At 44.7% G+C, this 14,074-nt stretch overlaps 3 protein-coding genes across 3 annotated transcripts; 1 reads left to right on the top strand and 2 right to left on the bottom strand.

Moving 5' to 3' along the window:
• Nucleotides 1-5,766: 5,766 nt before the first annotated feature.
• Nucleotides 5,767-7,555, bottom strand: B0T23DRAFT_410962 (uncharacterized protein; the record flags this gene model as incomplete). Its single annotated transcript, XM_062839421.1, has 5 exons — nt 7,233-7,555; nt 6,792-6,876; nt 6,610-6,700; nt 5,890-6,487; nt 5,767-5,817 (listed from the first exon to the last, which is right to left on the bottom strand). Exons 1-5 carry the CDS (start codon nt 7,245-7,247, stop codon nt 5,767-5,769), a joined length of 840 nt encoding a protein of 279 aa, XP_062695886.1. The 5' UTR covers nt 7,248-7,555.
• A 704-nt stretch (nt 7,556-8,259) lies between these two features.
• B0T23DRAFT_88801 (peptidase C65 Otubain-domain-containing protein) lies at nt 8,260-10,813 on the top strand. Its single transcript, XM_062841946.1, has 4 exons — nt 8,260-9,195; nt 9,312-9,398; nt 9,461-9,524; nt 9,611-10,813. Exons 1-4 carry the CDS (start codon nt 8,443-8,445, stop codon nt 10,741-10,743), a joined length of 2,037 nt encoding a protein of 678 aa, XP_062695885.1. The 5' UTR covers nt 8,260-8,442; the 3' UTR covers nt 10,744-10,813.
• Nucleotides 10,814-12,407: 1,594 nt separating this feature from the next.
• B0T23DRAFT_438551 (uncharacterized protein) lies at nt 12,408-13,761 on the bottom strand (the record flags this gene model as incomplete). The annotated part of the gene is made up of 1 exon (XM_062840665.1): nt 12,408-13,761. The coding sequence occupies exon 1, from the start codon at nt 13,542-13,544 to the stop codon at nt 12,408-12,410; it is 1,137 nt and encodes a 378-aa protein (XP_062695884.1). The 5' UTR covers nt 13,545-13,761.
• Nucleotides 13,762-14,074: the final 313 nt, after the last annotated feature.

Raw genomic sequence — 14,074 nt, 5'->3', positions numbered from 1 at the left:
CAACGAAAGCAGATCTTTAACGCTAACTAGTTAGTAGTATATTTTAAGGAGGTTTAGGATTTTGTTAAAATATCCTCCTTATAAGCTTAGGAGCGGTATAAAATAGTAATAAATAAAAGGCGTATAAATACACTTAAATATAAGGTTAGTAATAAAGTAATATTTAATATAAGTAATTACACTACAGGCCGGCCGTATAATAAGCTAGCACTCCGGTTTGAAGGACCCTTCTGCATTATAAAAGTTAATTCGTATATAATAGAATTAGCTTTGCCTCAGAATATAAAAGTTACTTATATTATTAATATATCCCGGGTTAAACTTTATATCGAAGGATTCCCCAGTTAAAGAGAATTGATAATAAACATTAGAGTAAATAAAAGTATAATTATTATTAGGATAAACGATTTTAAGGAAGATAGACAGTAGGAATTCGAAGAATTATTAAATTATTAAAAGATCGATAGTTTTTAAAAGTATTTAATAAAATAATTATATTACCTACTAAATTAGCAATTAGCTAAGAACTTTAATAGTTGTTAAGAATTAGTATAGGAATTTTACGATTAACACCTAGAATTCGGTCCTCTATACCCGAATTTTAGGAAGGGTTAGAAGATATAGCAAAAAATAAAGATATTTTCGGAGGACGAGATTTATAGTATTATCCCTATTATAGCAGTTCTAATAGTAAATAATAAATAAGTAAGAAGGAATATAAAATTGAATAATAAATAATATTTCTATTAATAGTATAAATAGGAGATAATTAGTATATAGGAGGAAGTATAGAATTGAATAATAGTAAAAAGAAAGGAGTTTAGTTCGATTTATTCCATATACCCTAATTAAATACTTTATAGTATACCCTTTTATAGAATAATTATTAATAGCACTGAGAAATAATACGTTTTATAGCGGTCTTACGTCTCCTATTCCCTAAATTAGCCACATACGTAGTTAATATTAAGATTTGAAGATAAGAGGAATCTAAGAATTTTTAAGGTTAGTAGTATAATAATTAAGCGTTTAAAGAAAAGATAAATTATAAGTAGGGAATTAAATACGCGAATTCTCTAAATTTATACTAATAACAGCTATAAGCGTCCTACGTAAATTACTATACTACGGGCGTCCCTATAATACCCCCGGTAGGGCTAGTAATAGTAAGAATTATTAAAGTTCTCTATATACAATAATTAGAGCGTTTTAAATTAATTTCCAGCGTGTAAATAGATTATTAGGAATAATAATAGCTCTTACAGCGGAAGGGTCGGATTTAACAATATTTTAACTAATATTCTACCTCTAAAAAGGAGCTAAAGTACCGGCGGGCATTAAGCAGCTTCCCGCTTTAGTAAAATCTTTACCGGCATTTAATTAGATATAGCTACGGGAAGGCTGGATAAGCCCCACTTTATCGATAATATATATAATATCGATTTTTCGAGTGGGAGTATTATATTGAAAGGGGGGGTAGTATTATAGGCATTACTACTATATTCCTATATATAAATAGAGGGTGCTATATTACATAGTATAGTCAGCTATGTAACTGCCTGAGTATAGTACAGCAATTACATATATACGTACGCTATAGTCCGTGTACCGGACCCACGCACGTATGCCCTATATAGTTCTTATGCGTGTATAGGATTCTCTTCCTATTCCTCGTATAATAATTAAAGTCTTACCTTAGTGCTTGCTCGCGCCCCGTAACAGTTTGATTAGCCGTTATACGAAGTTATTATAGGAGATTGGTAAACTAGTTATATTATTACAGTTACGGGGGCGCCTATAATTATTAACCTTTATTAAGGAGAAGGCTATTATTATATATATAATATTCTACTTTAGAGGAAGATTCCCCGTATTATAGTCGATAGTAATATATACTATAAATTAGTTATAGTCGATAAAGGTAAGCCCGCTATCGATTAAATTTAATAGACGTTAGTTTACGAAGTTTATTATTAACTATCTTAAGTTGCGCTTGACGATATATTGCGCCGTAGATTTTAAGCGTTACTTTTGGGAGTTGAATATTAAGTTTGTGAACGACTGGTTTGATAAATACGAAGATATCGCCGCTGTTATCCCTTTTTATAATTATTAGAATAATAATAAATGTAGCGCCTGTATCGGCTGTATATTAAATAGTTGTATAAAGGTTATTATATTGAGGAAGTTGGGGGATAAGAAGAAGGTTAGTATAAAATACCCTTTAATTAAGTAAAATCCCTTCTGATTGTATAATTTACCCTTTACTATTTACTATACTAATTATTAGGTTAGTTAGAAATATTTAATCTAGTTAATAGGGAGTTATGTACTCTAATTGCTAGAGTAAATGCTACTGGGTATTATATTCCTATCTATTTTATTTTTAAAACCGATCTAATAAAAGAGTTTATTAATAACGAGTTTTTCGGTAATGTACGTTTTATAAAGTTACTAATTAGTTTTTCGAATGTAAAGTTTACCTTCAATTAATTGAAGTACTTTAATTTATATAGCTTTAAAGTATTATTAACCTTTAAGAAGATAAAATATAATTTTATAGATTAATTCGGTTATAACTAGTATAGGTATAATATTAATAGTCGCCAACTAGAGGATTATACTATTAGTATTAGTAAAAGACAGCTCCCTAATATAGACCCTATATATCGACTGCTTATAATTAATGGGTTTAGTAGCTATTGCAATATAGTAGTTAAGTAGTATATTGAGGTATTTAATATTTAAATCCTTGCCTTACCGTTATATTCTACCTATATTATATAGCCGCTTAATGTAGGAGTCTTCTCCTTATTTAAATCCTATTACTAAAAAGCTCTTCGTAAATTCGTATAGCGAAGAGAGTATAATTTCAACCGTACAATATTCGTTAGAGAATTTAATAAGATTGTTACTAATAGTTTTATAATTTATAATATTATAAATAGATTTGAAGATATTGGTCTTTAGTTAATTAATAGACAAAGGGTATTGTTATAGATTAAAGCTAAGTAGCGCTCTTTTGAATTCAACCCTACCTATCCCTCTATAATACCGTATAAGGACCGTTTTAAAAAGGTTATTAAGGTTGTTAACTGTATTATTAACTGTTATTCTTATACGTTCAGTTCCCTAATACGAATTAATTACCCTTATATATTCTAAATTATTCGAAAGGCGATTCTTAATTATAATAAAATTTAAGAATATTACCGGTATAATTATAAGAGAGAAGCTAACTTCGACCGTCGAATAAGGAGGAGAGTATATAAGATTCTTAATAATAATTTATCTCTATTATTTTTAAAAGACGAATTCAATACTAAGATAATAGAGAAAATTCAACGAGAAATATAAAACGAAATAAAACGTTAAGAGCGAGCTATAAAAAGGATTAACAATATTATATAAAAGTAGTTTAAAGATTAATAGAAGAAGGATATAGAGGGTGGTAAATTAAAGAAGGTTATATAGATTATATAGTTTAAAAAATATAAGAAGGATAATTAATAGGAGTATATCCCCGTTTATAATAATAATATACTTAATATAGAGGAAAGTCTCCCTTATTAAATTAATAAGGAGGGTAAACCGCTAGTACACTAGCAAGCCCAATATTATATAGAGCACCCTCTACTAATTATTTTTAATAATAAGGATATTGAGATTATTATTAACCGCTAGCTAGCCGCCCAATTAGTAATATAGCCCGCCGCCCAATTAGAAACCTTCTCTTAAATTGTTAGAGATCTACGTATATAAATATAATTCGAGGAGGAGATAAATAAAACTCTCGTTAAAGATTTCTATAAGGATAATATTACTATAGCAATAAGAGAGAAAATTAATAATAAGGAAAAGGAAGATAATAACAATAGGGATAAGGAGGATAGGGAACTTCTACTTAGCGAGAGGAGGAGTAAACTAATTAATTAACTAGTTAGTTAATTAATTAAACCCCTAATTACACTAGCTCCCAAGAAGAAGTTTAAATAGCGTATACCCCCTACTATTAATATAACCTCACTACCCAGATTTAGTCCCTCTTCAATAATTACCCCTATAATTCCCTTCTTCTTACGAGAATATAGATTTGAAGATACTATATAGGGAAGTATAATAAAGCTATTAATCGAAAGCACAGTCCGACCTAGAATAAGGTATTTAAACGGGCAACAGCCGGGGCAAGCTTTATTAAAGTAGGAGGAGGAAATCTAATGTATATATAAGTAAGGAGGGAGTTTAATTAGCTATATATATAATACTATAACGCACTCAAATAAATTAAATAAATTATTAGATCTTTTATTATATATATACTCTTCCTATTTAGGTAGTTTATTGGGCTTCCTAACGATGTTGTGTTGATAAATTTCAATATATAATATGGGTGTTGAGTATGTAGATGGGTTACTTTGCTAGTAAATTTCTATGTGGAGTGTCCTATATTTAATTGCTGTCCTAAATTTTCCGCGCCCCCTCTTTAGAGGGTAAAAAGAGGGGGGAAAGGAAGCCTTGGCGCCTAGAACCCCCCAAGTAAGCTACCATATGATATACACTTTCCTGGATTGGCCTTCATCCACGACGACAGTCCCTAGCGCAGACACTCACAAGCCAGAAGAAGCACGACGTGATGCTGTCCTGCGCATGAGATCTGAGAAACATATTATCAACTTGATCCTTGTTCTTGTTCAACCCCACGTTTTCAGCTGGTCACCGCCATACATGTTGTGTTGCAAGTCAATTTGACTAGTCACTCCAGGCGGCAAACATATGGTCCGTGAGAAGATGACAACATAGCTTACGAATAAGCGACCGAGGAACCTAAAAATCTAATACCAAAAGTACGAGGGAAATACAAGGGGATAAGCGGTACATCGCTACCCGTTGATGTCTCACATTTCGTGCGTTTCGCCTTCGGCAATGGCGATTCTTCTGAACCCTTGAGGAATTCTCTGCATAGCTTTGAATCCAACGATCCCATGAGCTTGGTACCAACAACGAGCCCGAGCAGCGGATCGACCACAGCTGTTCTTCCTCATTAAACACTTTCAGCTTTTGACCACCTTAACCCTCTCCCCTGCTCGTTCACACAGCATACTGTATTCAAGCAGCCTCACCAACTTCGGTTACAATTTAGATTTATTCGTGCCACATCTCGGCCTCATTCTTTGTGTCGTCGGTCCTGGGAATAACATGGGCTGAGCTTACTTACATTTCAAGCTGACATAGCAGACACTGTCGACAGGTGGAATTCCCACCATACGAGCGTGGATTTCTCTGTAACGGCATGGGCAAAGCTACGCTACCAGAACTGGAGGCGAAAGCCAACTCCTCCCACCCATTGCATCATAGGAAGTGGCCGACCTTCTCCGTCCGGGTCAATATGATGCTCAAAAATCAAGATGACCTGGATCTCCAGACATGACCGTACTATGACCGATTTATCATCCTCTTATGCTTTTGGAATACCGGCGCTGGGTATCGAAAGGCTAACGGACTTCATTGTGCCTTTCTACGGGCTCTGGAGACTGTGCCACCTTGTGCAAAGCTACTACGCCCTGTAGGCGCATTGACCCTCTCAAGATCCCATCAACTATCACGTTGGCCGCTTTATGCGTGGTGTTGGGAGATTGGGTTTCGGCGATGTTGTGTCACTTGAGGTTCGGCTCCAAGTACCGGACCGTCTGAAACTCTCTTGTATTCATGAAATGCCTTGCCAGTCCTGTAAAATTGAGCCACCTCCTCATTCAAAGCTCTAACGAACTATTTAGTGGAAATACGTGGAAACACAAGTTTCGTGGACAAGCCGGCAGCCTGATATTCACCCAGCGGGTATTGGTCATCAAATCGGTTGATCGACTAGCAAAGGGGCAATGCACAATACACTAGGGGTACCAGGCCGATACACGTACGCTTTTCCCATCCGAAGACGCGGATGTGCGAGGCACAAACAACCCTATCAATGACCTGGCATGAAGGACTTGAAAGGTCTGGCCCTAGATGTGGTATCGTGCTACCTCTTGCAATTGTCCAGACCACAAGAGAAAAAACAACCTTAAACAAAGCAAGAATGGAGACGAAAAGACGCATCTTGACAGCACAGATCATCAAGTCGCCAGACAGATCCAATGTGAAGGGGACCGGTCGACGTGATGTGGCCCAGAACCAGGTTAAGCACACCAACACACCACCTCCAAGACTCGAGTACACTAGGCAGGCTAGGTAAGGATTCGCTACCGTGCAAAGGAGGTCGTTATACTTGCAGTAAAAGACACCAATAGTAATCACCAGGAGAGGATGATGCTCCGCATTCCCCTTTTCCAGAGCCCTTCCCGTTTTTGCAATGATAGTATCGGCAAGTAAACGTTCCGAAGGCTCCAGCCAAGCATAGTTGATTCCGGGCATTACAAGTCGATACCATTTGGAGTGTCCTAGCTGCTCTGCTGACTGAGCCCAGCCCGGCGTGCAGAGAAACAGAGACAAGCTAGAGAGGGGTGTCGATAAGAACACTTCAAGCGGCATTCAGAGACAAATGCTGTGGTCCGTGGTTACACACATCCTAGAACCCCCCAGCTTAGCCAGCCTGCCTAGCTCCCCAGATCCCACGGTGTTTCGCAGCGGCCCTCCGCATTGGCGCCTGGGATCAGGGGACAAGAACATGCGCTAGGTCGCTGTTGCTCATCAGACAAGATCAGCCCTTCCACAGGTACAGTTTACAGTTATGTAGAGGTAGTGTACTACCTCCATGTAAAACGCTTCATCATAAAGTTGACCCAGCTTCATTAGACACAACACCACCTTTCTCGTTTTTGTTTTTTTCCAATCATCACAGAACTGTAGCGACCATCCCAATGTTTGCCTGTTTTCTCTCTTCTGTTGAGCAGTTGACGGGCAATTACAGTGGCGGTTGGGAAAAGAGGCCAGAAAGACACAAGGCACACCGGCGGCCGGGCCCCGTCATGTTGCAGAAAACTACGGAGCCATGGTGCCGCCAAGACGTCGCTTCCGGGGACCAAGTGCGTTTGCTGGTCGTCTAGGGTTGGTTGACTTCCGACGCTTTGCGGGAAACTGGATGGTCCCTTTTTTTTTTTTTTTTTTTTTTTTTTTTTTTTTTTTTTTTTTTTGTTTTTTCGGTCCCCCTCACCAGTTTCGCCCTGCGTACAGCCGGGATCCATGGGTATTCCGTACGGACAACTACATAAAGTTGCGGAGCACATATTCTCCTGAACCCGAATTGTAGCCATGACCGGGCTCTCTCTCCTCCGCCACAGATGGGAGAACTACAAGAGTGGGAAGAGGAGATGTCTCGCCTGGGCAATTACGAAACCACAGATCTCGACTTGCTGCCCGCTTGGACTGATACAGCTGGCTTGGTGCTTATGGCCCGGATTGCAGGAAGCAAAAGCAACCAGCAACGACAGCGTGGAAGAGGATTGATGGCGGACGCGGACAACCAGTAGCCAGCGGCGAAACGGCCAACGGCGGATAGGGCAGCCACAGCAACAAGGAAAAGAAAGCAATAATAAACTGCACCCTATAGTCTGGGCAGTGGAATGAATACATATGTAGTCCATCCTGGATGGTATGGCACCGCACCACCTGTCCCCACCCGTGGTGATAGGTACTGTGTGGCCGTAGGGAGGTCGGCCAGCTGTTACTGTAGCGTTTGATGGGGGGTGTGTATGTTTGGTACTAATCTAACCGTTTTATAGGCATTGCTGGAACTTGCCTTCTTTTTTTTATTTCCACCAGAGCGCCGTTGCAACTTGCCCGGCCTCGTCTCGGCGAGCCCCGGATATACAATACTTACTTTTACTTCCGAGTCTCCTGTCCTCTGCCCGCTCATCGGTCCCCTTGACTTCCCTTTCTCTTCGCCTCTGCTTCTCCCTTTGCTCCGCTTCACCTCTTTTACTTACTTGGCCTGCCCTCCCACCCACTCCTCCACACAGCACTCGCATCTATCTCCGTTTGCTTGTTCGGATTTGCGGCGAGGCAGTGATTTCGATTATTGTCCGCTGCGAACTCCGACTGTCCTTCTCTGTCTTGGGTCTTTCTTGTCTTACGTTACTTGACCGACTTAACTCTCCTCTCCGTCTGTCTGGTCTGTTTTCTCCAGACCTACCTATCCACTCAAGGGTTGTCATTGTTGCTCTCCACATTGAGGTGCATTGAAGGCCAAGCATTCGAACAAGCCGCGCTGCGGTGGACTCGCTTCAAACCCCCTCGGCCCTCAGCAACTCGACATCAACAGCAACGAGGTCCACCATACATACCACCTAATAATCTTTCCTCATCTGGCAGTCCACCCGTTATACAGAACAGAACACAGGCAATTCAACGTCTTAACTCCGAACGATTATTGTCTTGTCGACATCTCCTCCCCAAGCGCAAGCGACGATACAACAGCTTCTCCGAGGTTGACGAAGATCAACAGTCGACATGTATCAGCCCGATTCTGCAGCGTACATATCTCTCTCGACGGGATATGGTAATGCACACGGACTTCCCGACTACACATTCGAACAGACATCAATAGGTGGAGGTGGTGGTAGTGGTGGTGGTCTTGGACGTGGAGGCGGCGGCAGTGGTTCAGGTGGATACACTGCCGTCGGGGGCGGCGCGGAAGCGGCCGCTACAGCAGCAGGCGCCGCCGCTGTTGGGTCAGCAATAGCTGCCCCTGGAACCACTGGGGCAATCTTCAGTCCAGGTCCAGCCGGGCCCAGGGGCAGTATCAGCGGTAACAGCGTCAGCGGCCCCGCATCCCGACCCTTGTTCACAACCCACGCGGGCAACTCGTTCCATGCCCATCACTCGTCGCCGCACTCGTTACCACCGCATCACACCAGCAGCCACGGCGGGCACAGCCAACACCATCAACACCAACAGTCGCACAGCCCGCTCTCATACGTCTCGCATTCGCTCTCTCCCAGCGTTGGCGGCAGCACAAGCCCCTCCTCGCCAGCTTCCATTTCACAACTTCCCCCACAGCAGCAGCAACATCATCATCATCATCATCATCAACAACAACAACAGCAATACCAACACTCCCGATTTGATTCTCAAGTACCGCGCTATCAAACACCGTCGTCCATCCATCAACAACGACATCACATTAAAATGGAAGCAACCGGCGACGATCATAGCGACCTGGCCGCAGCCCAAGGGTACCAGGAGTACCAGCCTGAGCTCAATGTAAGAAAATACTGCTACCTTGGTTTTCGCCTACAGCCGTCATCAACCCTATACGGCTCTCGTCCAGTTTCTCCAAGTGTGTGTCGTTACTTACATGGAATCGTACGTATGTATAGGGTCTTCCTGTTGGCGACAAATTACCAAGCACAGCCATCACGGAAGAATACGCCAAAGCCGATCCCGTCTATGTTCAGAAAACAAGGGTGAGCAAGACTATTGGAGAATCGGGGAAAAAAAGTTGCGGCATGTGTTAATTGTGTCTCAGTCCTTGCCCGCGGTATACTCCCATTACCGTCCAATGCTGGGGGATGGTAACTGCGGCTGGAGAGGTGAGTCTTAGTCGTGGTAGCTCGGGGTAGCAGCTGGGGCCGACGCCATACTGCGAGTTTGAATGCTGACGAAACGTACTCTCTAGCAATCGGATTTGGCTACTTTGAGACCCTCATCAAGCTCGGCAACAAGGCACAGGTGGATGGTGAGAGAGAGCGTCTAGAGAGCCTTAATGAGTACATCCAGCACCACGGTGGCTTTGACCCTATGGTATTCGTGGATTTTGTCGAGGAAACAGATGAGCTCCTGAAGAGAATTTCGGACAAGCTCAATGTCCCCGAGGAAGCCATGGACGAAGTTATGCACGCCTTCACTGATGCAGAAAAATCCAACGCCATCATCTACCACCTTCGCCTGCTCGCAAGTTCCTGGCTCAAAGAGAATCGCGGCAGTCACGAGGCCTTCATCACTACGGATGACAGTGTTGAAAAATTCTGTCAGCGTGTGATCGAGGTACCCAATATTGAGATCGACCAACTGGGCTTGCAGGCACTGGTCAGCATACTTCTGAAGCCCGTTGGTTTCGTCTTGAGAATCGCGTATCTGGACCGTAGCCCCGGCTCTGAGGTCAACACCTACAGCTTCCCCGAAGAGGCAATCAGCCAGCCGGCATCTCCCCTTGACCCCGTCATCTGCTTACTTTACCGGCCCGACCACTATGACATACTCTACCCCGTGGACCTAACGCCTCCGCCCGCGCCTATGAACATCCAGGTTTTCCGAGCCACCATCCCCCAGTATGAAATCACATCCGCTCCGCCATTCACAGCCGCGGGAGATTACGACCTCCTTGCAGCACTGCCAGGCTTCAGCTCCTCTCCCTCGCCACTTGGGGCACTGGGCGTTGGGCTTGGGCCATCGCTTGGCTCGCCGCTTGCGCCGTTCACCCAAGCCCCGACACCATCTTGGATGTCTGCCCCTTTCGGAACGGAATCACTCCAGCCAGTTGCCACCCCTTTACCCATCGCCGCAGCGGCTCCTCCACCGCCGCCACCTCAGCAGACACATCCGTTGAGGTTTAGCGAATACTGCCAGATGCCCGAGTATGTTGAGAACGACACGTGGCGCGAACCGACGTTCCAGACGTCGACATTTAAGAACAGTCACTTCAACGTCGCGCATTACAATAACCCCAACTTCCAACCGGAGGAATACAAACCGGAGAATGACGAGTACGATCCACCACCAAGGAGCGGGCGGAAGAGAGGGAGTGTATAGATGGCTCACTATGGTGAGGACGAGCATTACGGCTGAATCTGAGGCCGTGAAGGCATATACAAAAGGGCCTCGAAGAGGTGCTTACCCCATTCCACTTTATAACCGGAACTGGACGAAAATATTGCGCTTTCTCTGGGGTTTTAATGACGGCGGCCTGCATCGGGGGAGTTTGGGTATTCACATCGCATTTTTTTCTTCCTTTTTTTTGTTTCTTCTCTCACAAAGGTCAGAGGCAACAGGGTTATACACGGGAATTTGAGTAAGAGAAAGAGAGAGTGAGAGAGAGGCGAGACTTTCAAGAAAAAGCGACGAGCGTTCTTTTTGAGGAGCTTACCTGGCGCAATGTTACTTTTTATGACTACTGTTCCACGCTGTATGTCTAACCTCGCGATTCTTCGTTCGGTCATCGACACTTGCTTTGCCGTTCATTTAAATTTGGTGCGCAAAGAAATAAGTTGGAAGATGAGCATAAACCAGCCACCTGGTTCTCCTACAGTATGGTACGCATGGCAGCATGCCACAACCGTCATGTCTGACGATCATGTAACGCGAGTCCAGCTTCAACCAAGTACGTACCAGCTTGCCTTGCCCTTTCCCGTCTACCCTATCCACCTCGATTATCCAGTCGGTCCTTGGCAGCCTCAAGCAATAACTAACGATCTAGCTGACCGCCAATGGGTACAACCCCCCCTAATACAAAAGTCCATCTGGTATAGATGTACAAAGATTTTTCTGGAATGACATACAAGAAAGGACGACCATCAGAGGAGTGAGTGCTGCGATCAACTACCGTAAGCGCTAACGAGTCTTGTGTGTATGTATGTAACTAGTAGGCAAATCTCCAATGGGAGGAGTGACACTTCATCAAGCATGTGGTGAGCATGACAGGCAGGTTGTGTCGTGCCTGTGCCGTATTGTATGCCGTTGTGGTGTGGTGGTACTTAGATGGGATATGGGAGGACCTGGAGCTAAAGCAAGAAGGAGGGGTGGAGGGGGGGCTGTGATTACCGGGTACGTTAACCGGTCCATTTTTGTGTTTGTCAGCCAGTCGCCCAGTCCAGCTCCAAGCGTCCAGCAAGTGGGCCCTGGATGGGATTTTCATTTTCTGTTGTTATGGCGGCTCGTGAGGGCGGGGTTGAGATTATCGGGGTGGTTGTGTCAGCTAGGTATGTGTATTGTCTGCTGATGAAATGCGGTTAGGAAACAAAACGTTGATTTGGCTCCGCTGTAGCTTGGAGGAAGGTACACTATTTATTTCGAGGTCTTGGTGGAGGAAAGTTTGGAGCCTGGTGGAAGTGCTTCTACAAGCCCCAGCCAGATTCGCAAAAGAAGCAGCAGTTCACTGTCTGGAGAGACGAAAAAGAGCCCGCTCACCAATCACTCCCTAGCTGTCCTTGGATACTTTCTTTGTGTCCCGGGAGGGTAGCTAGCATCATTGGGTAACATCCTTGTCCAACATTGATTGGCACAATACCATTTATTTTGTGATAGTCACAAGCGGCTGTGAACCATGTACATATGTAGATGCAACGCTATGATTTTCTTTTCTTTTTGCCCAAATGCTTCACTCTAATTATTTGTATGCGTGAATTTGAGTTATGTACGATATTGGCCTTCATCTACGAGAAGAAAGTAGAAATTCCCCCACTTCCTACTTCCCGCCATCAGATTCCCCTCCCGCCCCCCATGTCTCCCTCCCGATCCAATTGCTCCCTAATCAGCCTCACAAACTTCCTCTCCTCCTCTCCCACCTCCTCTTGTGCGGCCTTCCCACTAACCAACTCCTCCAATAAGCTCACCACCTCATCTTCCCCCACCGTCTTCACCTTCTCAACCCCAATATTCCTCGCCAAGTTCTCCGCCCAAGCGCCCGCCACGGCAGGCGGGTTCAACATCCCCTCATACTTTTGCGTGGGCTGCGGATTACCCTTGGCCTTGTCCAACTCCCCCCTAACACTCGTCACCGTCTTCCCCTCCAAGCCACATGCCACAAACCTCGCCCACGGATTGAGTGCCTCCCTCGTGACTTCCGGGCCGGGCATGTCTACGTTGATGGCCGTACCGAGACCGGAGACGTGGCGGCGGAGATGGACGCCCAAGGCGGCGACTTTGGCTAACGGACCCTCATCTTCACCTACAGAAGACTTCTCAGTTCCAGCCAGCGCACATGCCTCCTCCCCCTTCTCCTCCTGCGTCTTCTCCCCCTCCCCGGTCTCCTCTGGCGATGGTGCCCAAGCAGCCCCACTCCTAACCCAAACCCCCGGATCGTCCGTCGTGAAGGCCTGGATACCAAACGATTTCCAAAGAGTGGAAATGGTCGTTTTCTCTAGGAGACGCGTGTAGCACCGCACTGTGTACTTGTTGTGTTGAGACGAAATCAAGTCCAAGATGGGCCAGAGGACGACCTGCCCTGGGCCGTGGTAGGTGGTTAGGCCGCCACGGGGGGAGTGAAGGATTGAGACTGGGAGCTTAACTGTTCCGTGTTCCCCATCTATTCGTTGTAATGGTGCTGACATTAATGGGGATGACCGCGAAGCTAAGGGTGAAGATGGGTAATACACGGGAGCTGATAGACGTGTTGCTTCATCACCGGTGAGTGGACTGGCTTGGCGCCGGCCTAAAGTGTAGGTGGGCAAGGGGGTGAAGGAGATAATCGTTGGCGTGTAGGGTTTCGAGCCCGGACGGTTGTCCTTGAGGTCGAGGAGGGAGCGGCGGAGGTGGTCTTGCAGGCGTGAGGCTAGGGCGTAGGGAGGGTAGAGAGACGGGGCCCGGTAGGGCAGGCGGAGATGCAGGAGATGCATGTCGGTTTGTCTTGTCTTGGCTCCGGCTGATATGGTTATGTGACGCTATGTGAAAATGCTATGGTGCATGTGATGCGATTGATGGATGATATGGGATAGTGGGTTTATGGAATCGGATGGTCAGATCTCCGTCCTCATTTTCGGATGAACCTGTACAATAGTGTACAACCAAGCCCGTGTGCGCGGTATGTACTTGGAGCAAGCATTTTACTCCTTCAAGTTGGTCAAGTACATATGTACCTAAGTACGGATCTTACGGCGGGTCAACTTCGCGAGCGATCTCCATTCCTTTCGTGGGTAAAAGTGGGGCAGTATTATTCCACTTTTACAAGAAGATGGCCTCCAAGGCCAATCAACTTATCTGTTTTCTCCTCCTGCTTATGGTCAACGTGATGCCGGTCACTGGACGGCGGTAGGTTCCGTAAAGCGGAGTATGAAAGTATGTCTCCGGACGGAAGTTGTCTTCACCTCCCCGAAACCGACCATTGCCCCGACTTCTTCCTCCGGTCTCTTTTCTTGCGCGCGGTGGA

The sequence above is a fragment of the Neurospora hispaniola genome, assembly GCF_033458365.1.
Source record: "Neurospora hispaniola strain FGSC 10403 chromosome Unknown B0T23scaffold_2, whole genome shotgun sequence".
In the NCBI taxonomy this organism is placed as follows: domain Eukaryota; kingdom Fungi; phylum Ascomycota; class Sordariomycetes; order Sordariales; family Sordariaceae; genus Neurospora; species Neurospora hispaniola.
Note: the sequence above shows the minus strand (reverse complement) of the source record. Positions and strands in the feature narration are given on the sequence as shown.